Raw genomic sequence first — 24,842 nt, forward strand, 5'->3', positions numbered from 1 at the left:
TCACAGGAAACCAATAGCAATGAAAAGGAAACTGGGACTCAAATCAAGGGAGTGGACCAGAAGAAAGCAAATAATGGCCAAACAGAAAAGAGTGAACAAACAAGAATTCAAAAAAATGAGGAGAGGCTTAGGAACCTCCAGGACATCTTTAAATGCTCCAACATCCGAATTATAGGGGTACCAGAAGGGGGAAAGGAACAGCCACCAGTGGAAAACTTATTTGAACAAATAATAAAGGAGAATTTCCCCAATCTGGCAAAGGAAATAGACTTCCAGCAAATCCAGGAAGCTCAGAGAGTCCCAAAGAAGTTGGATCCAAGAAAGAACACACCAAGGCACATCATCATTACATTAGTCAAGATTAAAATGAAGGAGAGAATCCTAGAAGCAGCAAGAGCTAAGGGGACAGTCACCTACAAAGGAGTCCCCATCAGACTGTCAGCTGATTTCTCAAAAGACCTTACAGGCAAGAAGGGGCTGGAAAGAGGTATTCCAAGTCATGAAAACCAAAGACCTACAACCAAGATTGCTCTATCCAGCAAAACTTTCATTTAGAATGGAAGGGCAGATAAAGTGCTTCTCAGATAAGATCAAATTCAAGGAGTTCATCATCACCAAGCCCTTATTATATGAAATGTTAAACGGACTTATCTAAGAAAAAGAAGTTAAAGAAACATGAACAGTGAAAGGACAACAAACTCACAGTTATTAACAACCATACCTAAAACAAAAGCAAAGTAAAAGGACAGCTAGATCAGGAGTGGAAACATAGAAATGAAGATCTCAAGGAGGGTTAGCAGCAGGGGAGTGGGGGGAGGAGAAGGGAAGAGAAGGTACAGAAAATAAGTAGCATAGACAGTATATAGAAAATAGATGGGGGGGGCAAGAATAGTATGGGAAATATAGAATCTAAAGAACCTGAGACACATGGTCATAAACTAAAGGGGGGTAATGGTGGGGATGGGGGGGTAGGGTGGAGGGGAATGAAGGGGGGAATAGAACAACTGTAACAGCATAATCAAGAAAAATATAAATTTTAAAAATAAAAGATTAAAAAAAAAAGAACTTATATGTATGACCCATAAACATGAACTAAACGGGGTTTGTGGGTAAGAGTGGGGGTGCAGGGCAGAGGGAAATAAATAGAGGAAAATGGAACAACTGTAATAGCACAATCAATAAAATATATTTTTAAAAAATCACTTGGAGAACTTGAAAAGTACTGATTCCCAGGCTCTTGCTACAGACCTATCAAATCAAAATTTCTTAAGTTGGGCCAAGACATGGGTAATTTAAAAAACTCCCAGGTAATTGTAACATGCAGCCAGGATAGGAAACTGCAGAAGCTTCCAGCAGGACTTCTTTAAGTTTATGTGAATAGAAGTACAAATCACATGCTGATTTAAGTTCTGCAGGTCTGCAGTGGGGCCTGAGATGTTAGATTTTTAACTTGCCAGGGATGATGATGATGGTGGTTCTGGGGCCATACTTTGAATAGCAAGGGTTTATGGGCTTGCTTTTACAGTCATGTACCCCAAACTGGTAGTTTTACCTGAGATGGCTTGTCCTCCTTCTATCTCTTATTGTACCCTGCAATCCCTTTTCTTCCTTTTTTTCCCTATTTCCTCCCTGTATGTCATATTCTTCTGTTAGTCACTCTCATTCTCTTGTAGAGAGAAAAATCTAAATTTGTACTCTCTTGGGGAAAGTTGAACTCATACATAAAGCCTGGACTCTTCAACAAGTGGTAAATAAGAGCAATTACCTCTTATTCATTGTAATAAGGTAGTTCACATTAATTTTTAATCTGTAATGGCCACTTGTTTTTCATTTCTATAAACCACCAACCAAAATAAAATGTAATACTATTTAGAGCACAGGTGGCAAACACAAGGCCGAGGGCCGAATCTGGCCCTCTACCTTGTTTTATCTGGCCTGGCACCTTGTTTCTACCTGGTGGCAGCACTGAACTTTTTGCTCCTAGTTAAAGGATAGTTACATTTATACAGTCCTAGAATTACATTCAGCTTAACTGCAAGGCTGATTTGGCCCCTGGTGAAAATGAGTTTGACACCTCTGATGTAGAAGAAAGAAAATTATATCATAAACTGCAATGAAGGATGGAATTGAAGATTTTTCCCCTTTTGCTCTTTAGAGTATGAAGCTGAGCTGCCTCCTTTTCCAGAAGAATACAAAATCAAACCAGAAACTGTGATTACTGTGAGTATTGCCCCACCTCGACCTAAATTAAAAGCTTTTAAATAAAAACAGCACTGATAGGTGGTGAACATCACACAAGGTCATGAATTTAAAAAGACACAGGAACGGGAATCAGAAATGTGGGGCCAGTCCTATCTCTATTGCGAACAGTGTGATTTAAAAGGCGTCTCATAACCTCTTTAAGCCCCATTTTCCACATCTGCTAAATGACTCAGATAATCCTTGATTAATTCACAGTGCCTCCTGGATGATCTCATTTGATCCTTGGGGACAGTTGCAGATAGAGCAGGTTTCCCTGTGCATGCCCAGTGGGTGAGAAGAAAACTATATTAATGAAAGACAGCCAAGAACGAACAGGGCAGCCTGGAAGAGAGGCCCTCAGGCAGCCTACTTGGAATAAAATAAGAATTTAATGGAGTTTAAAACAAAGCAGACTGAGAGATGAAGGGGCTTTAGCAGTGTCACAGGGATGGAACCAAACTCTGTGTAAGACTAGCTTTCCAGTATATTACTACAGCTGCTACTCTTAAAGAATTTTATGTTTAAGAACTATCTTGGACTGTATTGTTCTTGTTCTTTGTATACAATGTTTTCTCAACTTTTTCCTGTAAATAATAATCATAGTTCCCTTCCCTGAATTATTTGTGCTTCTTCCAGGGTCAGTTTTTCCTTGTAGATCTTGATCTTTGTCATTTATACTGTTCACGCTGTTTGTCTGTGTAGGAAGTTTTGACTACTTATTCAAAATGTAAAATGGGTGCCTGAGGGGATTTTTCTACATAGCTCATGTGGTTTTCTTCTACTCTTGTACACGTGGATTTGTTTTCCTGATAGATTTATTCTTTGAATAAAAACACTGACTAGAAGCTTGCGTTGCAGCTAGCCAAGACCTGGCAGGTCTGCTCTAGATTTGAGCAGACAAAAGAAAATGCATGGAGCTCTGGGGGTGCTTGACATGCCTTTATTCACAGGTGGGTGAGCCACGCATGCTGCACATCTCCCTGCATGTCTCTGTATGGCACACTGCATGTCACCTGTCTCCTTGCGTGGCACTCGTTGTGGCACCCAGCAGGGAGTCCCTATCTGCTTAAGTACTAGAATACAGACAAAGCTAACAGGGTGCCAATAGATCTTATGCAACAGAGCTTTATACTATGCATACGAACCCACTCAGGGATATGGGAACAGTTTATCGGACCCAGTCTCAAGGCTATGAGATCACAGTTTATCAGTCCCATTCAAGATTATGGGGAAACAGCTTCCTTGAGGTACCCAGACACCTGGATGAGGAAGCCATACTGCCTCCATTTACCCTATAGAGCTCATGTGGAGTGACTGACCACTGGAAGACTTTTCTTCAGGGTCCACAGCCTCCAAATCAGTAAATCAGTGGTGGATTTTCTTTTCTTTTGACCACCAACATGGCACCCTGAGTAGTTATCCTCCTTCCAAGGCTATTTGTTTAATTTGTTTACAGAAGAGTCATTGGAAAGGAAAACTGGAAAGAAAGAGCTGCTGTGAACATAGCTTGTGTATATCGAAGAGGGCAGGAGGAGGGGGAGGGGAAATGTGGACAGCAGGCCAGTGGAGCCCCACCCAGATTTTCCCTTAACCCCTCTTGTTGGTTATCATTCCCTTTTCATTCTTACCCTCTGTGGAGTTGAACCCCTGAGCAGTGAAGCCCTTTGGAATTCTGGTGGGAAGATGGACTTCCATCTTCTGGTATAGTTTCCCACTGTAGATTCTGGGCTGCCACTTCCCCACTCTCTTACCTGATAAGAAGCTCATCGTCCCTGTTTCTTTTGGGAATGTTTGCAAATCTCTCCTCCACTGATAGTTTTTGTATTCTCTCTATTGGTCTTTGTATTCTCTCTACTGGGGATTTATTCTTTGTCATTTATGTGTAATGTGTAATAGGAGGGAAGAGAGACAAAGACTTGTGCTCCTTGAATCTAAAGTCTGATACAGAATCTTATTTCTATTTTAGGTTACAAAAGAAAATGCAATTTTTTAAACTATTTATAGGAATTTATTCTTTACCCCACCCCCACCAGGTTTCACCAATGGAAGAAACAGTTTTCCATGGCTTCAATACAGAACACCTTTATTCGGTTCCTCATTTGACCATGAATTCACATATACCCTGCACTCAAGAAACAGTAGATCCAAAAACATGTAAGTAAGGAAGGTTTTACCTTTCTTAGTTGGGAGTTTGTAACATTGCAAAACCATAGGGTAGGAGTTGGGGTGGACAAACAGACCTCAAAGAGACCACATAAAGAATGTGTTCTTGCCCTGACTGACCTGGCCGAGGGGTTGAGTGCTGGCCTGTGAATCAAAGGGTCACCAGTTCGATCCCCAGTTAGGAGACATGCCTGGATTGCAGGCCAGGTCCCCACTAAGGGGCATATGAGAGGCAACCACACATTGATGTTTCTCTCCCTCTCTTTCTCTCTCCCTTCCCCCTCTAAAAAATAAATAAGTAAAATCTTAAAAAAAAAAACCAATGTGTTCTTTTAATTTTTGTTTTAATTTTTAAAAGAAGTAGCCTTTAGTCCATTGATTTATCTTTAAGGTTGAAATATCGTACTAATGATAAGTAACATGCATACTCTGATTCTGCTTTAAATAGAGAGGGGCAAAAATGTAAAAAGTAGAAGAAAATACAATACTGCCCTGCTTTGTGGTCAGAGATGCATGCTTCCTAAGCCTTTCTGCCTGAGCCTTGGTTCCTCTATACCCTCCTGGTGCCAAGACCTTTCCCGGTTTGTTCTCTTCTTTTTGCTAGTGTACATTGGACCTTGGCAACCAGCGATATCATTACTGTCGTCATGAGGCTTTATCCACTGTACTCCAACCCTTGTCCTCTCTGACTTCAGTTGCTACCCCACTCCCCTTGCTCATTTTCCTTCAGTCACATTGGCCTTGCTATACCTGCAGCTGTGTAACACCTGGCCCATATCTTCACTAAACTGCAAAGGTGCAAATGTACTTTAAGGTTTCCTTAGTAATACAACACAGCCCAACTCAGGAGTCTCCAGTAATATTTAAGGTCATGTTATTTTGTGGACAATTTTTTTGTTTTGGAGTTTTGGATTTTTGTTTGTTTGTTTTTTGGTTCAGAAGCAAACGGTTTTCCCAGATTAATTAGTCCTGCTGTGTGAGCCCTGAGAAGGAGATACTACTAAGAAGGGCTATTGGTGGCTAACTGGACTTAAATTCTTAAAAAAACAGAACCTAGGAGCCATTTCTACATGGGGGCCTCTCATGCAAACTGTACTTCAGGGAGAAGTGTGCACTGAACTGCTTGCCTGCCCTTTGCTTCTGTTATTTGAGTCAGCCCTTATAAAAGAGTTCTTGAATCCTATTTGAGCCAATAGGATTTAGGCTTTCCTCATTCAATAGGAGCTGTGCAGCTATATCCCTCCACTCCATTAACATCTCCACCAACCAAAGTGGCTTCATTTTGAGCAATCATGACAGTGCCTTTTGGACCAATCAAACGGCAAGAATTTGGAGTCCTCATTTGCATGGGGACAGACCAATCAGGGACTGGGGTTAAGAACTTCTGTTTCTATAAGTCCTAGTTGTAAGAGCACACTTTTCCTTTCCACAGAAGACTGAAGACAGCGTCCCCAGCTGAAATGAAACAGGGAAGGTGTCTCACCAGAGCAGAGTAGAGCAGATCAGTGTAGCACAAATTACAATGACACAGAGTGAAGCAGGACAGAGCTGTCTAGCTATAGAGGATCCTAACCCCAGGGCCACCACACAGCCATGCTGTTTTCACAGCTGTACTGTGTATCACAGTTGAGCTCTTTGGCAATGAATAAAATTTCCTTTTTTACAGCACCCCAAATTGGGAATTTCTGTTGTTGTTGAATTGATGCCTGTGACCTTGACAGCAATTTGGGATTTTTAGTAGGAATCTTTTTGTTTGTTTTAGGCTCTCCCAAAGAATATTTGGAAACATTCGTTTTTCCAGTTTTGCTTCCTGGAATAGCTAGTCTGCTTCACCAGGCCAAGAAAGAAAAATGTTTTGAGGTCAGTGGTTTTATTTCTTTACTTCTAAATGCTCAGTGATTCATTTTTATCAGATGGTAGATCATTATCTCAGCACCCTCAAGTGGTAGTTCTCAAAGTGATCCCTTTGAGAAGGGAAGCCTGTGTTTGGGGTCACTTACTCAGTTTCAGTCGGGGAACATAGTTGTACACACACATGCACTGCCATCTGTCTGGCCACTCGGGTTTCACAGGGTTATCTGCCAAGTTTCTTGGGCCTGTTTCTCTGTTTGTTACATGCATGGATTAAAGCTCTCCTTACCTTTTCTTCCACTCTGAATTGATCTCCTCACCTCTGGCCTCCCCCCTACTCCTCATCATGACAAATGCCATGCATGTAACTTGCTCCATGGAGGTCTGCACACAGTGAATGCTCAGTATATACTGGTCATTATCACACTGCAGCTAGTGTGAGTTGAGTTTTGATCATGGTGCTGCCCCATGTAAATACTCTTTCAGACTCCCTCTTTTCTACAGTTGACAGGTTACTTTGGGTATGTTCCCTGCATAGATTTGAATGCTAGAATTTTAGGTAGCCCACAGGAAAAGAATAAAATAGCAACAACATTTAATATCGATCAAAGCCCTTTGCTAAGTGCCTTATCAGCCATTTCATTTTTCCCTCACAATAACCCTGTGAGGTTCCTTCTGTTGTTTTTGTCTATGTTTTGCAGATGAGAAAAGAGAGGTTCAGAAATGAGATCAAGGGAGACTGGCAGAGCTAGGATTTAAATCCAGATTAGATGATTCAAAGTGATACTAAGAAAATGGCAGTAACTACAGTGCAAATCCCAATCAGTTGACATGCCGCAGAGTATTAAAATCACTCACAGTTAGTGGTGTCACCTGCTTAGCTGCCCTTCAATACAGGATCTCTGAGAACTGGATACTGCCCTGATGGTACTTTTATATACTGAGGAGACAATACTTTTATATTGCTCTAAAAGAAGTGCTTAGTTTTAAAACACAGGTGAATTCAAAGGGAGCCACAATCCTGCCTCATTCTCCCAAATTATTGATACAGTCTGGTTGTCCTGATTGAACCAGGGAAGACCACAATGATCAGATCCCCATTTTCATTAATAGCAGAGTATGCTCTGCTGAAGGGGACTATAAACAGAAAAAGCTGGTACAATAAATAACAGTGAGTCAAGTATTGACTGCTCCCCTTTTACCTGTGATTTGACTACTGCCGTAATAATAGTAATAGTATGAGTGGTCAGAGAAGCTGTCTCAATGATTGGTTGCCCACTGAGTGTTGACACTGGTGAAATCATCTCATTTTCCCCTTACAACAAACCCTAAGCCAGATCCCCTTTTACATCAGCTCCCTTTTATGTAGGAGGCCCTGAAACTCAGAAAAGTTGAACATTACCTATGATTGCCCATCCAGTAAGTCATGAAGCACATCTTCAACCAAGGCCTAGAGCCTGGGCTTTCATACCTCCCCTAAAAAATGGGTGTTGGAGGCTGCCCTCTAAATAGGTCCAGAAAATACTGTTTTGTTTTTTTTTTTCATTCATAGCTATTTTCTGGAGAACAGATTGCAGCTTGCCTTAGGTTATAAAATCTAAACTGCTTTTAAACCTTAAGTATTTTTCATTTGCTCATTTGGCTTTCCCTGACAAATTAATTCTTGTCTCTACTAATAATTACCCTTTATACCCCATGTAGTGTTAAACAGATGCTAGGTAAGGCCAGGTGGAGTGGTAGTGAGGCTAGAGGCCAGAGAGCAGAGCCCTCAGCCTGGCCTGAAATAGTCAGGTGGCCTTGCCTCTGGCTTTAGGACCTGCTGTTAAATAAGGGAGATCTCAGAAGTCACATTTCAGGGATCTTTTGATTTAATCTTGCTGTTGGCCAAAGTATCTTCAGTATGCTCTTCCTTTTGTTGGACTGCACAAAGGAGTGAATGCAATGATTAAACAATGAAATGAGCTTTTGTTTGAATATGTGTAAAAAATATTTGAAAGCAGATTAAGCCCCAAAGTTTGATTCCATTCAGCAACCATTTACAAGCCCCACTGTGTTAATCACAGAGCTAGGCTTTAGCCATAGAAGGAACAAGACATGGCCCTGTCCTCAAGAAAACATACTAGTAGTGAAGATTTCAGTAGCTGAAGGATAATAGTGAACTAAGGTTGTTTTTATTTTTCTCTCATTTATGTCTGTTCTTTTTTTTTTGCTCCTGTGAAATAAGAGTGGATGTGGAGAAACAATGAGTGGATCTGGTGCTAGGAATTCACTTCTAAACCACAGGATAGCTATGTTCAATTGTGTAGCCTTTATTTTAATTTATGCAGCTATGATTCTAACTTATACCTCATCCAAGGGCACAAAAATCAGCTGAAAGAGTTATAATTAAGATTTCACATAGAGGGCTGCATACCTAATTTCTACCCATAAATAATTTTGTAACAAGGGGGTTAAAGAGAGTTTCAACCTCAAGGCAATTATAAAATGCTTTCAGAGAATCAGAGAAATTTCTGTTTATATTAGAGATTAATGAGGCATCAACTTGTGTCAACTTTTATTTCATCTTCGACATGTACTGCTTCTGAGAATAAATAAAAATGTTCTGAGTGTCAGATGCTGTAGGTTACTCAAATGGAACATTAAAGTTTAAATATTATAGTGAATGATCAAGGAATGTAGAAAATATGGCTCATTCAAACTGTTAAACTTACAAGAATTGATAAACTTTAAAGGCAGCCAAGCACACTGGAGTCCAAAATTGACTACTCCCTTGCACAGTGCCCTAAACCATCTCAGTTTCTTCACTTACTAAAGGTATAACAGCGGTGCTTTTATTAACAGAGCAGAGGAGAGGACGTATTTAATGTTGCTGATGGCATCATGGGATGGAGGAGTCTTAAAAGCTGTCCCTTCAGGCTGGTCCAGGAAGCTAGTATTTTGAATGCTACAAATTGAAAAAATGGGTGAAGTACCATTAACTTTTTACATTTCCTGGCTTACAATTTCTTAATTAAATCTGTTTCCCCCAATTCCATACCCTTCTACCCCCATCCCACCTTCACCCCACCCTGTCACATAGTCTTACAGGTTATTTTTGAAGGCTTAAAATTACATTACTGCCACCTCAATATTTGTCAGATCCAAGTGGCAGTCCTGTTATCCCTATCTGCATTTTCTCAATTCAGCTGTTCCTCATATCCTGTCACTGGGACTAGATGCTTAAACTGAATGATAACTGGCCTCCAGCCAGAATTATATAACTGAAACATTCTTGTCTGTCAGCATAACTGACTGGCATCCAAATGGCTCTTAAAGAGCAGTATAATTCATTGTTTATTGTGGCTGTGTAATTTCTGGAAAGTGTTTATATTAGGTTGCTAAAGAATAATTGCTGATTTGTATTTTACCTTCTAGTCAATTTTTCTTGCTTTCCTTATTTTTTGTTGTATGATGTAGCTCTGGTAATCCATAGGAGGGATCCACTAAATATTTGTTGGATGAATGAATGAATATGGTTCTTAAAAGTCAGAGTCTACTTTCAAAGTGGCAATTAAGTTATAGGAACCTGTCAGTTTGCCATGGAGATTACGTAAGACACAATTTACTGTGTCTGGATTTACTGCCTTTGCAGGGAAGTAGACTATATGGAGGCTGCACAGATCTGTTGGAGCTAAAGTAGAGGAAGGAGTAAATCTTCTAAGACTGAAGGACCCTTCTAGCCTTCTAGCAAGAGGCTGAATTCAAGAATAGTAGTTTCTAGCACTTTTACATCCTTTACGCTCTACCACACACTGTTCTAAGCACATTACCTATAGGAACTCATTTAATCATCCTAGCAATCCTCCAATGTTGGTGCTGTTATTGCCATCTTACCGATGAAGGCTGTGCAGCACCAAGGTTAAACAGTGAGTTCAAGTATGCAACACAGTGGCAGGAGCCAAGATTCAAACCAAGCATTCTGATTCCTGAGTCTAGAAGTTTGATCACTAGACCATGTTGCCAGTTGGTCTAAGGGCTTGCCAAAAGCATAGGCCAGATTCTGATCAGAAAGATGGAAGCTGTGGAGGAAAGGAGTGAGAAGCTAGGCAGTTCTGAGGCAGTCACCCATGCTAGTCCTTCATACTGGCCACATAGGCAGAGCCCTTCATTAAGATTGTCCTCTAAGTACCATGACATTCCAAAAAGCTGAGGGAATAAAGTAGAGAGAGACAGCAAAAGGCAAAACCTAATTACTATGCCATAGAGCACTTGGCCACTTATGTACATACCTGGTATGTGTTTGTGTCTGCAACTGCATACATAAATGAAGCCATGTATGGTGCATGCTCCAGTGGTTCAGAAACTGGCCTCCGGAATCGGGTAGACTTTACTTCTAACCCAACTGTGCCATGGACAAGCTGTGCATGCTGGATAATTCTAATTTTGTTTCATTAATAACATGATTCTTTTGTATGTTTATTTTAATATTATAAATTAGATTCCACTTAGTTTCATAAAGTTTCATTTGATCCTAATCAAATAGTTTGCTTATCATTAGATATTTAAATCTCATAAATGCTCAGAAAATTCAGCTTATAAAATTCAGCTTATTCAATAAGCAGATATTTCTCTATTCCTTAATTTTTGGGTGAGGTCCCATTTGGGAGACTGACCCTTCTATGTGTGATTTTCATGAGCTATCTCAGTCTCAGCATTAGATGGAGACCTTGCACATTTCATGATATGAATTTAGCAAGTAAAATAAATTTACTTAACCCTTTCCCAGGTAGATATTTTCAACTAGTGTGTAAAAAGTGCATAGAGAAGGTTTAAATGGCATGTGTGCGGCATTGAAGTGACCATCTATAGATGAAGTCAGTGGACCTTTCACTTTTGCTGTGAAATTAGCTCGGTGCCAGTAGTGTTTTGTATTTTGTTAAACAAATACACTCTGTGACAGATAAGAAATGGAAAATAATTAATGTTGTACAAATAGCTGGTGGATGTATATAAATGGGCCAACTAGAGATATTTGTACAAGCTTTTTAAAATATGTATACTGATTTATAGAGCATACATAAAGCTCTTTACAAGTCTCCTTAATGACTCAAGACAGCCAAATTTAGTAGCCTAATCCAGGGACAAAAAAGAAAGAAGGCCAGGAGCAGAGTGAGCAAATGAAATGGGAAGTGAGGTTGGCAAAGTTGCTGTGTAGCAGTCATATCAGGTAGGCCAGTAAAGAGTGCTGATTTTGTTTTAAAACAGCGGGAAATCATCAGAGCAGTGGTTCTCCACCCTTCTGGGCCCCGTGCTCTCTTCTCATCATACTTTATAGTGCTCTTAGTATCCGAAAATGAAAAGCTGAGATAACATTACCTGTTTACCAATTATGTAATTTGCTGTGTTGTATAATAAACTACCTGAAAGCTTTATGACCATGTGATAAACTATGTGAAAGTTTTGTGACTGTGTAATAAAAAAACAATGATTTATTATTTCCGTGGCCTGACTGCAGCTTGTCTGTTGGGCTCACCTCAACTCACTCACATGGCTGCTTCCGGCTGGTGACTGTGCAGGATTGGCAGGTCCAGCCTGGCCTCATTTACATGGCTGGGGACTTGGTGCTCGGTTTCGGCTGAGGCACTTCATTTCTTCTCCATGCAGCTCTTATCCTCCATTAGGCCAGACCCACTCTTTCACATCCTGATGGTTTTAGGGCAGCCTTTCAAGAGAGTGAAGGCAGCAGTATAAGGCCTGGGCTCCTGAACCTCAAAAGCATCATTTATACAACACTTGTTTGGTCAAAACAACTCACAAGGCCAACAACTCACAAAGCAGCTCATAAGAAAATAAGTTATAGACTCTCATCTAGAAAAAGTAGCAAAGTTACATTGCAAAGGGGCATGGGTTCAGGAGGCACAATTAATTAGCCACTATCATAATTACCTATCTATACAATAATTTCAAAAATATATATAGTGGTTATTTATATTATATTGGAACATGACATAATGGAGAAATAGAACAAAAATCATTTGTACTGTTAGTAATATGTATTTCCTTTTCTAAAGCTCAAGTAAAACTATAGCAGAAGATATGAAGCAATCATTTGCTTGCACCTATACACAGAATCACCATGAGCACAACAGCTACAAATGCAGATTGAATCACTTATGTTTCAATCACTCAGATACTGTAACTGATATTGTCTATGATGATCTGATTTTATGAAATGGTGATAAACTTGGGTTCTGAATAAAACAAAAGTACAGTTTTCTTTTGATCTACATGGTAGTTGCTTTTCAGGCAAAATCAATATATCTTAATACCATGAAAAAGACCTTGTGTTTATGGACCTAGGTTCTTGGCTCTGGTCATTAGAAAGACATTTTTACCTAGTACAATATTTTTTAGACTATAAGATGCATTCCCCCCAAATTTGGGAGGAAGGGGTGTGTGTCTTATAGTCCAAATGTACCTTTACATTTACATTGGTGAAATACTGTGTTATTTGTGATACCAAATATTTTACCACTTTTTTTGCTTCAAAAGTTTTTTTCCTGTTTTCCTTCTGTAAAGCCTAGGTGTGTCTTATGGTCTGAAAAATATAGTTAAATATCCAGTGGGATAGCTGAAAATATTTACACTGCAGGACAGTGTTTTATTGTGCATTACTATCACGTCCATTCAAGGTATGGAATAACTGGTTCAGAAGTCTAAAATGCAGCCCTGGCTTGTGTGGCTCAGTGGATTGAGCACCTGCCTGGCTGCAAACCAAAAGGTTGCTGGTTGGATTCCCAGTCAGGGCTCACGCCTGGGTTGTGGGCCAGATTCCCCAGTAGGAGGTGCACAAGAGGCAACCACACATTGATGTTTCCCTCTTTTTCTTTCTTCCTTCCCCTGCCTCTAAAAAGAAATAAATAAAAAAAATTTAAACAAGTCTAAAATACATCCACAGAACTGTGTTTCTTCTGGAGTTTCTAGGGGAGAATCTGTTTCTTTGCCTTTTTCATCTTCTAGAGGCCACTGATTTTCCTTGGTTTATGGCCTCTTTTATCTGCAAAGTCAGCAGGAGTATCACTTCCATGTCTCTTCTCTGACTTTGGCCTTGTTGCCTCCCTTTTAATGACCCTTGGATCCACCTGGATAATTTCCTCCATCCCAGCACCCTTAATTATCACACCTGCAAAGTTCCTTTGCCATATAAGATGGCATATTCATAGGCCCTGAGAATTAGGGCATGGACATCTTTAGGGTTGATTATTAAACCTACTATACCAGAATATGAAGACCATCCGAAAAGCATTCAAGGGGCTGTGAGGCTAGGTAAGTAATGAAACAGGCCTACAATAACAATAAAGGGACACCAGGAATTGGTGGAGACCATGGCCAGTAAAGAAGCTTGTGCAGTTCATGTGGCAGCTGCTATGCTTCTCATTTCCTGCTGATTATCACCATGCAGCACTGTGGGCTCAGTATGGCCATATCTTGTGAGTTTTCAGTAGAAGGTCCCAATTCAGATTTTACCATGCATGCACTGTCCCAATACATTGTTTTTGTTTTTTTAATTTTTATTTTATTGATTATGCCATTACAGTTGTTCTATTCCCCCCTTCATTCCCCTCCACCCTGCATCCCCCACCCCTATCATTCCCCCCCTTTAGTTTATGACCATGTGTCTCAAGTCCTTTAGATTCTATATTTCCCATACTACTCTTGCCCTCCCCCTATCTATTTTCTACCTACCATCTATGCTACTTATTTTCTGTATCTTCTCCCCCCTTCTCCTCCCGCTCCCCTGTTGCTAACCCTCCATGAGATCTTCATTTCTATGGTTTTGCTCCTGATCTAGCTGTCCTTTTAGCTTGCTTTTGTTTTAGATGTGGTTGTTAATGACTGTGTGTTTGCTGTCGTTTCACTGTTCATCTTTTTTATCTTCTTTTTCTTAGGTAAGTCCCTTTAACATTTCATATAATAAGGGCTTGGTGATGATGAACTCCTTGAATTTGATCTTATCTGAGAAGCACTTTATCTGCCCTTCCATTCTAAATGAAAGTTTTGCTGGATAGAGCAATCTTGGTTGTAGGTCTTTGGATTTCATGACTTGGAATACCTCTTTCCAGCCCCTTCTTGCCTGTAAGGTCTCTTTTGAGAAATCTGCTGACAGTCTGATGGGAACTCCTTTGTAGGTGACTGTCCCCTTAGCTCTTGCTGCTTCTAGGATTCTCTCCTTCATTTTAATCTTGACTAATGTAATGATGATGTGCCTTGGTGTGTTTCTTCTTGAGTCCAACTTCTTTGGGACTCTCTGAGCTTCCTGGATTTCCTGGAAGTCTATTTCCTTTGCCAGATTGGGGAAGTTCTCCTTTGTTATTTGTTCAAATAAGTTTTCCACTGGTGGCTGTTCCTCTTTCCCTTCTGGTACTCTTGTAATTCGAATGTTGGAGTGTTTAAAGATGTCCTGGAGGTTCCTAAGCCTCTCCTCATTTTTTCGAATTCTTGTTTCTTCATTCTTTTCTGTTTGGTCATTTTTATCCTCCTCCTGGTCCACTCCTTTGATTTGAGTCCCAGTTTCCTTTCCATTACTATTGGTTTCCTGTGCATTGCCATTCATTTCAATTAGTTTAGCCTTCATATGTTCCTCTAATTTGTGACTAAAATCAACCAGTTCTGTGAGCATCCTGATCACCAGTGTTTTGAACTGTGCATCTGAAAGTTTTGCTATTTCTTCATCACTTAGATTTATGGGTTCTAGGGCTTTGAGATCTTCTTGAGCCATTTTTGGTCTGTTCGTGCCCATTAAGTATGAGGCAGAGCCTTAGGGGTGGGGTGGGGTCGCTGGGTTGTGAGGCTATATGTGGGGGCAGGGTCAGAGTGGGGAAATTGCTTCCCCCCTCTCCTGCTTCCTGCCACTGGGTGAGGAGGGAAGTCTTAGGTGTTCACCAGGGTAGGGTTGCTCAGGTCGCTGGGTTGTGATGCTGTATGTGGGGGCGGGGCCAGAGCCTGGAAATGGCGGCTGTCTCTGCTGCCTCCCATCGCTGGGACCCACTCGGTCCCATCTCACTGCCCACTCCCTCGCTGGTCTATCTGTGCAGGAATGCGCCAGCACAGTCAACCCGCCGCCCTTCACCCTTGCTGGATCTGCCGGTTGCTCACTGGGTCATGCTCACTAGGTTGCTCACTGGGTCACGCTCACTAGGTTGCTCACTGGGTCGGCCCTTTGCAACCCCATGCCTGGGATCCGAGCCCCTGAGTCCATCTGACCGAGTTTTCCTGTGCAACCCCGCTCCGCCAGCTGCTGGTTTCGCCCCTCCTACCGGTCAGGCTGAAGCATTCGTTGTTATCAGACTTCCGAAAAGTTCAATTTTCTGTGTTCTGGCCGTGTTTTCTGTTACTAATATTTTGTTGTCTCTAAACTTGGTTGTGTGAGAAAGCACAGCGTCTCCACCTATTACTCCATCTTGGCGGAAGTCTCCATTTTGTTTTTTTAATTTATTGATTAGACAGAAAGAGAGAGAGAGCAATTTGTTGTTCCACTTATTTATACATTCATTGGTTGCTTCTAGTATGTGCCCTGACTAGGGATCAGACCTGCAGCATTGGCATATTGGGACAATGCTCTAACCAGTGGAGCTACCTGGCTAGGTCCATTCATTTTTTTAAAGGTTGGGAGCGCTGGTGGAAAAGGTGAATGGATTAAGAAAAAAATCTCATAGACACAGAAAACAGTGTGGTAATTACCAGAAGGAAAGAGAGGCGGGGGCTGGTTGTAGAGGGTAAAAGAGGGATAAGTAGTGATGGAAGGAGAGTTGACTTGGATGGCAAACACTCAGTACAGTATACAGATGATGTATTACAGAAGTGTACACTGAAACCTATATAGTTTTATTAATGTCACCATGATAAATTAAATAAAAATTAATAAAATTTAAAAATAAAAAATAAGACTGTTGATAGTTAATTTTTTAAAAAGTAAACACTGTCTTTTAACACATTTGTGAGCTAGATCTCATCAACTGGTGATCTCTAATTTGTATTATTCAGTGGGTTCCAGGTCTGCCTTTCTCAGCCATTGCCTTGGGCCCATGAAGATAACCTGAAGTCCCCCTAATAGCACTTCTTGGGAAAACAACTGCAGTAGCCCCCTGTGTGGTTTTAGTTACCTATGCTCAACAACTGTCCAAAAATATTAAATAGAAAATTTCAGAAATAAACAATTGATGTTTTAAATTGTGGCCTTTCTAAGTAGCTGTCCTGTTGAGGTATGAGTGAGGGATTAGAGTGAAGGGCTGCTTGTAAGAATCTACCATTACCAGTTACCATCCGAGTGATTAATTGTGATTATTGACAACCATTTGTAGAATAATAACCAGGCATTACTACTGTGATCTCATTTAATTACCCCAGTAACCCTTTGAATGGGTAACTTGATTATCCCCATTTTGTGGATGAGGAAACTGAGATTCCAAAATACCCAAATTCACATGGCCACTAAGAGGAAGGGCCAGAGTTTGGAACAAGGAATCTATCTACAGAGCCTGGCTACTATGTCAGTAAGGCTATTAGTGTTGAAAGTACTTTCCTTTGAAACTCTTGGAATTGCTGTCAAATACAGTTTGTAAACCATGCAAGAAAACCTTATTATAACTTTATAGTCATGTTTCTTTTTCCTTTTTAACAAAAGCAGCATCATTTCATTTCCAAACTTGGCTAGGAGTTGCTTTTGTTTCTGAAAACCAAAATTATTCTCAAAAGACAAGGCTTTGAAAAGAAAGTCAACACCCATGGGTTGTTTTACAAAATAATGGGCAGTAGCTTCATGGCAGAAATGTCCTTCTGTGCTCTGAGGCTTTGTCCTCTTGCTTTCAGTGGGGATGGCTTTGTGCCAGGTGGCTGTAGTAGTGGTTTTGACTGGCCCAGCTAAATAGGGAGAACATTACCATTTGGCCATGGAATGTATTTTAGTTATTATACATGGCTTCAGTTAACTTTTTGCTATATAACAAACTACCTCAAAAGTTAGTAACCTAAAACAACAATTTGTTTAGTTCACTGTTCTGTGTGAAAGCAATTTGGACTGGACTCAACTGGGAGGTTCTTCTGGCCTTGGCTAGGTTTGTTTATGTTGTCTGTGGTCATGTACCAGTTAGGCTGGGTGCTGGCTGGGTAAGGATGGCCTGAGCCGGGGTCACCCTCAGCTCTGTTCCACTTGGTGTTCTACCACATTAATTCTGGATTATTCACATGGTAGCTGGGGAGGCTTGCAAGGAAGGATTCCAGTGGATATCCTCAAGGTCTTTTGAGGAACATTGTCGCTGGAACATTGTCACTTTGACTACCAAGCCAGAAAGGAATGACTAGAAATATTCTAACTACTGAAAACCAAGGGACTGCAACCAAGACTACTGTATCCAGCAATGCTCTCAATTAAAATGAAGGCCAAATAAGGCCAGACAAAAGAAGCCTCAGAGAATACACCTTTTCCAAACCAGCTGTGCAAGAGATGCTGAAGGGTCTACTTTAACAAAAGGAAGAGAAAGAGTGAGAGACAGGGGAAACACAGATACGAAGGCAGTAAAGTGGCCATGAATAATAAATAACCTTAAAAGTAAATGTGTCAAATGGTTGAATCAAAAGACATAGAATAGCTAAATGGATTAAAAAACATGACCTACATATATGCTGCCTACAAGAGACCCAACTCAGAGAAAAGACCTACAGAGACTGAAAGTGAAGGACTGGAAAAAAAAATTCCAAGAAAATACACAGGAAAAAAAAGCCAGTGTAGCTATACTCAGATCTGACCAAATAGACTTCAAAACAAGATCCATAAAAAGAGACTCAGAAGGTTACTTCATAATATTCAAGGAAAGAATCCATCAGGAAGACATAAACATTATAAATATATATGCACCCAACATAGGAGCACCCAAATAAACAAGGAAAATCTTTGAGTACTTCAAGAAAGATATTCACAGCAACACAATAATAGTAAGAGATTTTGTAACACCCCACTGTCAAAAATGGATAGATCTTCCAAACAAAGTATCAACAAAGATACTGCAACATTAAATAATATCCTAGTTCAAGTGGACTTAACTGGTATATATATGTCTACATATCTATATATCCATATCCTTTCATCCCAAAGAAACAAAATACACATTCTTTTCAAATGCACTTGGAACATTTTCAAAGATACACCTCATGAATGGACACAAAACAAGCCTCAACAAATTCAAGAAAATTGAAATTATATCAAGCATTTTCTCTGACCACAAGGGACTGAAACTAGAAACAAAGCTCAAGGGAAAAACTCAAAAACATTAAAACTAATGGAGATTGAATAGCATGCTATTAAATAATGAATAGGTTAAGAATGAGATTAGGAAAGAAATCAAAAAGTTTCTGGAAACAAAAGAAAATGAACTCATAACAATCCAAAACTAATGTGACACTGTGAAGGCAGTCCTGAGAGGGAAGTTCATAGTGATAAAGGCCTACCTAAAAAAGATAGAAACATAGCTTTTTTAAAAATTATTTTATTGTTGTTCAAGTACAGTTTTCTGCATTTACCTTGATCACTCCCATCCACCCCAGCCATCCCCACCTTCCTCCTGAGATTCCACCCCCCTCTTGGTTCTGTCCATGTGTCCTTTGTAGTTGTTCCTGAAAGCCTTTTCCCCCTTTACCCCAATTATTCTCTCACATTCCCTCTGGTTACCGTCAGATTGCTCTTAATTTCAATGTCTGTGGTTATATTTTGCTTGCTTGTTTGTTTTGTTGATTAATTCCCACTTAGAGGTGAGATCATATGGTATTTGTCTTTCACAGCCTGGCTTATTTCACTTAGCATAATACTCTCTAGTTCCATCTGTGCTATTGCAAAGGCTAGGAGCTCCTTCTTTCTTTCTGCTGCATTGTATTCCATCTTGTAATGTACCATCATTTTTTGATCCATTCATTTACTGATGGGTGCTTAGGTTGCTTCTAGCATTTTGCTATTATGAATTGTGCTGCTATGAACATTGGTTCTTTAGAATTGATGTTTCAGGTTTCTTAGGGTATAATTCCAGCAGTGGAATTGCCAGGTCAAAAGGCAGTTCCATTTTTAGTTTTCTGAGGAAATTCCACACTGTTTTCCACAGTGGCTGCACCAGTCTGCATTCCCACCAACAGTGTACTTTTCCCCACATCCTCTCCAACACTTGTTTGTTGCTTTGTTTGTTATAGCCATTCTCACCAGTGTGAAATAGTATCTCCTTGTTTTCATTTGCATCTTTCTGATGGCTAGTGAGCTGAACATCTTTTCATATGTCTCTGGGCCCTGTGTATGTCCTCCTTGGAGAAGTGTCTGTTCAGGCCTTTAGCCCATTTTTTAATTGAGTTGTTTGCCTTCCTGGAGTGGAGTTGTGTGAGTCTTTGTATATTTTGGATATCACACCTTTGTCCAAGGTATCATTGGTAAATATATTTTCCCATACAGTTGGTTCTTTTTTCATTTTAATGCTGTTTTCCTTAGCTGCTCAGAAGCTTTTTTATTTTAATGAGATCCCTTTGTTTATTCTTTCCTTTATGTTCCTTGCTCTAGTGGACATATTGGTGAAAATGTTGCTGTATAGAATATCTGAGATTTTCCTGCCTATCTTTTCCTCTAGGATTTTTATGGTGTCACAACTTATATGTAAGTCTTTTATCCACCTTGAATTTATTTTTGTGTATGATGTAAGTTGGTGATAGAGTTTCATTTTTTTGCATGTAGCTGTTCAGCTCTCCCAACACCATTTGTTGAAGAGGCTATTTTTACTCTATTGTATGCTTTTTCTCCTTTTGTCAAGTATTAATTGACCATAGAGACTTTACCTTACTTATAAGTGAAACCTAATCAACAAAACAAACAGGCAAGCAAAATATAACCAAATACATTGAAATTAAGAACATACTGACAGTAACCAGAGGGGAGGAGGGAAGGGAGAATGGGGGGGAAAGAGGGAAGGGTTTTCAGGAACATGTAGAAAGGACATATGGACATAATCAAAGAGGAGTAGGACCAAGGGTGGGGAGTGTGTATTCTGTGGTTGAGGGGAATGGTGTGGGTAAAATGGAGACATCTGTGCTTGAACAACAATTAAATTTAAAAAAACCATAATACCTAATTTTTTTACCTTTATAAACTCATGTTTTAGTCTGTATAAATACTGAAAGCTGTATGCCATGTAGTGCGGTGATTGCTGTAATTGAATGCTATGAATAAAATGGTTCTTGAATATAGATATCCTAAAAAATAATATTCAATTCTTTTTTAACAGATTACAATTTAAAATATGTCATCGACCCTTTTAGTTGTTCAGAGAACAGCATTCCTTCTACTTCTGTTGGGAAACTCAAGTCATAAACTATTCCTATACTGAAAGATGTTTAAATGGTTAATCCATTGGAATAATAAAGGTTTATCTAGGAAATAGAGACATGAAACAGAGTTTTTTTGAACTCAAACTTCTGTGTCAAAAATCTAGTATTGTGGATCCATGCCTAACCAGCCAACTAATATGTGACAAAGGAGCCAAGGATACTCAATGGGAGAAAAGATCATCTTTTCAATAAATGGTGCTGGATAAACTGGATATTTACATACAAAAGAATAAAATGGGACCCCTATCTTACACCACTCATAAAAAGTAACTGGAAATATATTAAAGACTTAAATGTAAGACCTAAAACTCCTAAAAGAAACCATGGGGAAAAACTCCTAAACATTGGTCTTGGCAATGATTTTTTGGATATGACACCAAAAGCACCAGCAACAAAAGCAAATATAAATAAGTGGGACTACATCAAAATAAAAAGCTTCTACACAGCAAAAGAAACAATCAACAAAATGAAGAAGCAACTTGTGGAGTGGGAGAAAATATTCACAAACTATATATCCCGTAAGTGGTAAATACCCAAAATATATAAGGAGCTCATACAACTCAATAGCAAAACCACAAATAAATCAATTAAAAAACTGGCAGAGGAGCTGAATAGACATTTTCCCCAAAAAGACATATAAATGGCCAATAGGTATGTGAAAAGATGTTTAACATCACTAATCATCAGGGAAATGCAAACCAAAACCACAATGGGATATCATCTCACACCTGTTAGAATGGCTGTTATCGAAAAGACAGACGGGTTTGGGGAAGGATGTGGAGAAAAGGGAACCCTTGTCAACTGTTAGTAGGAATGTAAATTGGTACAGACATTATGGAAAACAGTACAGTGGATTCTCAAAGATTAAAAATAGAACTACCATATGATCCGGCATTCCCATTTCCATGGATATATCTGAGGTCAATGAAATTACTGTCTCAAAAACATATCTGTACTTCCATGCTCATTACAGCATTATTTACAATAGCCAAGGTATGGAAACAACCTAAGTGCCCATCAGTGGATGAATAGATAGATAAAATATCACACACACACAGCCTAAAAAAAAAGAAGGAAATCCTGTTCTTTGTAACAACATGGATGAACCTTGAGGGCATTATGCTAAGCAAACTAAACCAAAGACAAGTACTGTATGATGTCACTTACATGTAGAATCTGAAAAAAACCAGACTCATAGAAACAGAGAGTAGAATGGTGTTTGCCAAGGAGTGGGGGTGGGGGCATGGGAGGATGTTGTACATCCTGTTTTACACAGGTACACACTTCAAGTGTAAGATGAGTAAGTTCTGGGACTCCAATGCACAGCACGATGATGACAGTTAACAATACTGCATTGAATGCTTGAAAGTGGCTAAGAGGAGATCTTAAATGTTCTTAATGCACATGAAGATAATTATGTGAGGTGATGGATATGTTAATGCACCTAATGTAATCATTTTGCAATATATATGTGTACCAAATCATTGCCTTGTACACCTCAATGTTACACAATGTTCAATGTCAATTGTATCTCAATAAAGTAAAAAAAAAATCTAGTACTATGGATTTTTCCATGTTTCCAGATGAAAGATTTTCTGTTATTTATAATATTCTGAAGCAGGGGGCTGCAAACTGTGGCCCATCAGCCAGCTGCTTTTTTTTTTTGTAAGTAAAGTTTTATGGGAACACGGTCACACCCATTTCTTCCTATGTTATTTATGGCCACTTTTGCACTACAATACCAAAGGTGAGTAGTTGCGACACAAACCTAAAATATTTACTGTTTTAACTCATTAAGACAAAAGCTTGCTGACCTTTGTTCTGAGCCGATCCAGATTGAACCAACCTGGACCAACCTGGACCTATCCAGATTGTTGTAGTAGTTGTTATTATGTGGGCAGCAGTAAAAGGGAAGTTTAATTATTAAGTATAGATTTTGGAGTCATGCTCACCTGTATTTAGGACCCAGTTCTACCTCCCAGATGTGTGTGACCTTGGACACTGATAGCATTGTGATCTTGTAACCTTAACCTTCCTATGCCTCAGTTTCTGCCTATGTAGAATGGAAATAATAACAATAATTGCTTCATATAAGGGAGATTATGAGAATTAAATAAGATCATGCACTTAAAGCATTTAGATTAGTGACTGGCACAACTACAGTGAAAAGTTGCACTAAAACAAGGACAAAATTAAATCAGAAAAAAGTACCTAGACCTGGGGTGGAAGACAAAATGAGGCAAGTTGTAAGGAAGAAATGGGCTGATCCCTGGTTGGTTGTGCCAACCTGTGAATCAGTCACTGGTTTGTTTCCCTTTCTAGAGAACATGCCTGGATTGCAGGCCAGGTCCCCACTAGGGGGCATGCAAGAGGCAACCATACACTGTTTCTCTCCCTCTTTTTCTCCCTCCCTCCCTCCCTCTCAAAAATAAATAAAAATATTTTTTAAAAAAGGAAGAGGTGGGCTGAAACTGGCCTTGCGTGGTGTGAGAATGGTGGGAGATCAGCCTCAGGAACTTGGAGAGCTCTGGAAGAATACCATGATGAAGGATGGAGTCCTGATGAAGGATGGGGTCCTAAAGTCAGACAGGTGGGCTTGAATCCTCCCTTTAACGTTTGTTACCTCTCGGCCCTTGGGGAGATTTCTTAAATGGTGTGAGCCTCAGTTTTCTTATCTGTTAAATGGGAAGGGTGATAATTATAGTACCTACTTCATCAGGGCTGTGTGAGGATCAAATAAGATGATCTTGGTACAGCATGTAAAACAGGGTGAGCACTCATCAAAGGTAGCCATTGTTATTAAGGATTATGCTTGAAGGAGGGACTCATGAAGGGAGGCAAATGTCAGCAAGTGAAAATCCAGAGGGAGGAGAGGTGTGTCCAGATTGACAGTGAAATAAAGATTAAATCCATTTTCAGGCAGGAATAGTGAAATGGATCAGGACAGACATCATTAGAGCTCCTGCCAAAAGCACAGGTCTTGACAGATCTTTTCTGTCTTCTCTGAGCAGATGGCGGGCCTTGAAAGGAATACTCCAGACCCCTTGGTCTCTTGGAGGCATGACCATGAAGCTAACACTGCAAATGATTTTGATAATGAAACGAATTTTTGTGGGAGTTGAGGCTTCATGAAGATCTGTCTGTTTCTTACTGAGTCTTTGTTGACATTGGCCTTCCTGATCCTCCATTTATAATTATAGCTGCCATTCCTGGTGCCCTATGTCTAGCCAGAGTCTATATGAATTGGGAGAAGGGAGGATTTTAAGGCAGGAAATCAACTATGCAAATATTAAAATAGATCTTCAGCTTTTTTCTTAGACTAAAGGTTGATTAAAAGGCTATAAGACCATTCCTGTTCTCATGAACTGGTTTGCATTCCACTGGAGCAAATTAAGTTTGAGACATAGATATTATAAAGATTAATCATTACAGGTGAGTCACTGCTTTTAAGCAACATTCTGACATCTTGCCATACTTTTGGATTAGTTTAATTGGAACATGAGAAACTAGAATTTAATTTGAACTTTATTGGACTGCTATATTAAACAGAACAGGCTTAGTGGCAGTGTTATAAACTTCATTTGGAAATTCTTGTGTAAAGTTAATGATTTTTACTGTAAGCAGTGTTTGATAAAAGGTTTATTTTGTTAGCAATAAAAAGTAGTGTGAATTCAAAAGAGTTAATTTCAGCTGGATGTGTTATGTATGCAGAGCTAACATTCCCATAGTGGCTGGAATTAATTAACTCTGAGAACAGGCCCTGCAAGTGAGAGAAAACCCCATTCAAACTGCCTTAAATAGAAAAGGAGTTCTTGTGTATTTGTTTATATAGCCAAGAGGCCCATGGGGAAATCTTCCTGTGCAGTTTGATCTGGGAGCCCAGATGATGTCTTCCACTCCATTTCCTGTTTCTGTTTCCTATAGCTGCACTTTACATTTAAAATGGCCCCTCCCCTTATGGCACCAACCTGTGTCCCATAAGGTTCAGGCATAGCAGAAAAAGTCTTTACCAGAGTTTCTCTGTAATTGAACTGACTCAGGTTAGCTACCTATTTTGGAATTAATCCTTGGTACTAAGGGGATTTAGTGTGCTGTTAGGCAAAGGAACTCTACCTAAGGCTTATAGCTTTAGAGTTGGGAAAGGGTAGATACCAAAAGGAACTCGGTGCTGTTACCAAAAGAAGGCAGAAGAGTTA

General features: G+C 39.7%; 1 protein-coding gene across 4 annotated transcripts in view; it reads left to right on the forward strand.

Annotated features, from left to right (window-relative positions):
• Window positions 1–24,842, forward strand: part of IQCK (IQ motif containing K) — a 225,042-nt gene that overhangs the window by 15,079 nt on the left and 185,121 nt on the right. For all 4 annotated transcript variants that reach the window (XM_053659501.1, XM_053659504.1, XM_053659503.1 and 1 more), the window contains exons 2-4: window positions 2,156–2,220; window positions 4,275–4,395; window positions 6,167–6,264. In XM_053659501.1, coding sequence (XP_053515476.1) covers window positions 2,156–2,220; window positions 4,275–4,395; window positions 6,167–6,264 — 284 coding nt within the window. The remainder of the gene's footprint in view (window positions 1–2,155; window positions 2,221–4,274; window positions 4,396–6,166; window positions 6,265–24,842) is intronic.

This window comes from Artibeus jamaicensis, unplaced genomic scaffold, assembly GCF_021234435.1.
Source record: "Artibeus jamaicensis isolate MK-2021 breed Jamaican fruit bat unplaced genomic scaffold, CSHL_Jam_final scaffold_666, whole genome shotgun sequence".
In the NCBI taxonomy this organism is placed as follows: Eukaryota; Metazoa; Chordata; class Mammalia; order Chiroptera; family Phyllostomidae; genus Artibeus; species Artibeus jamaicensis.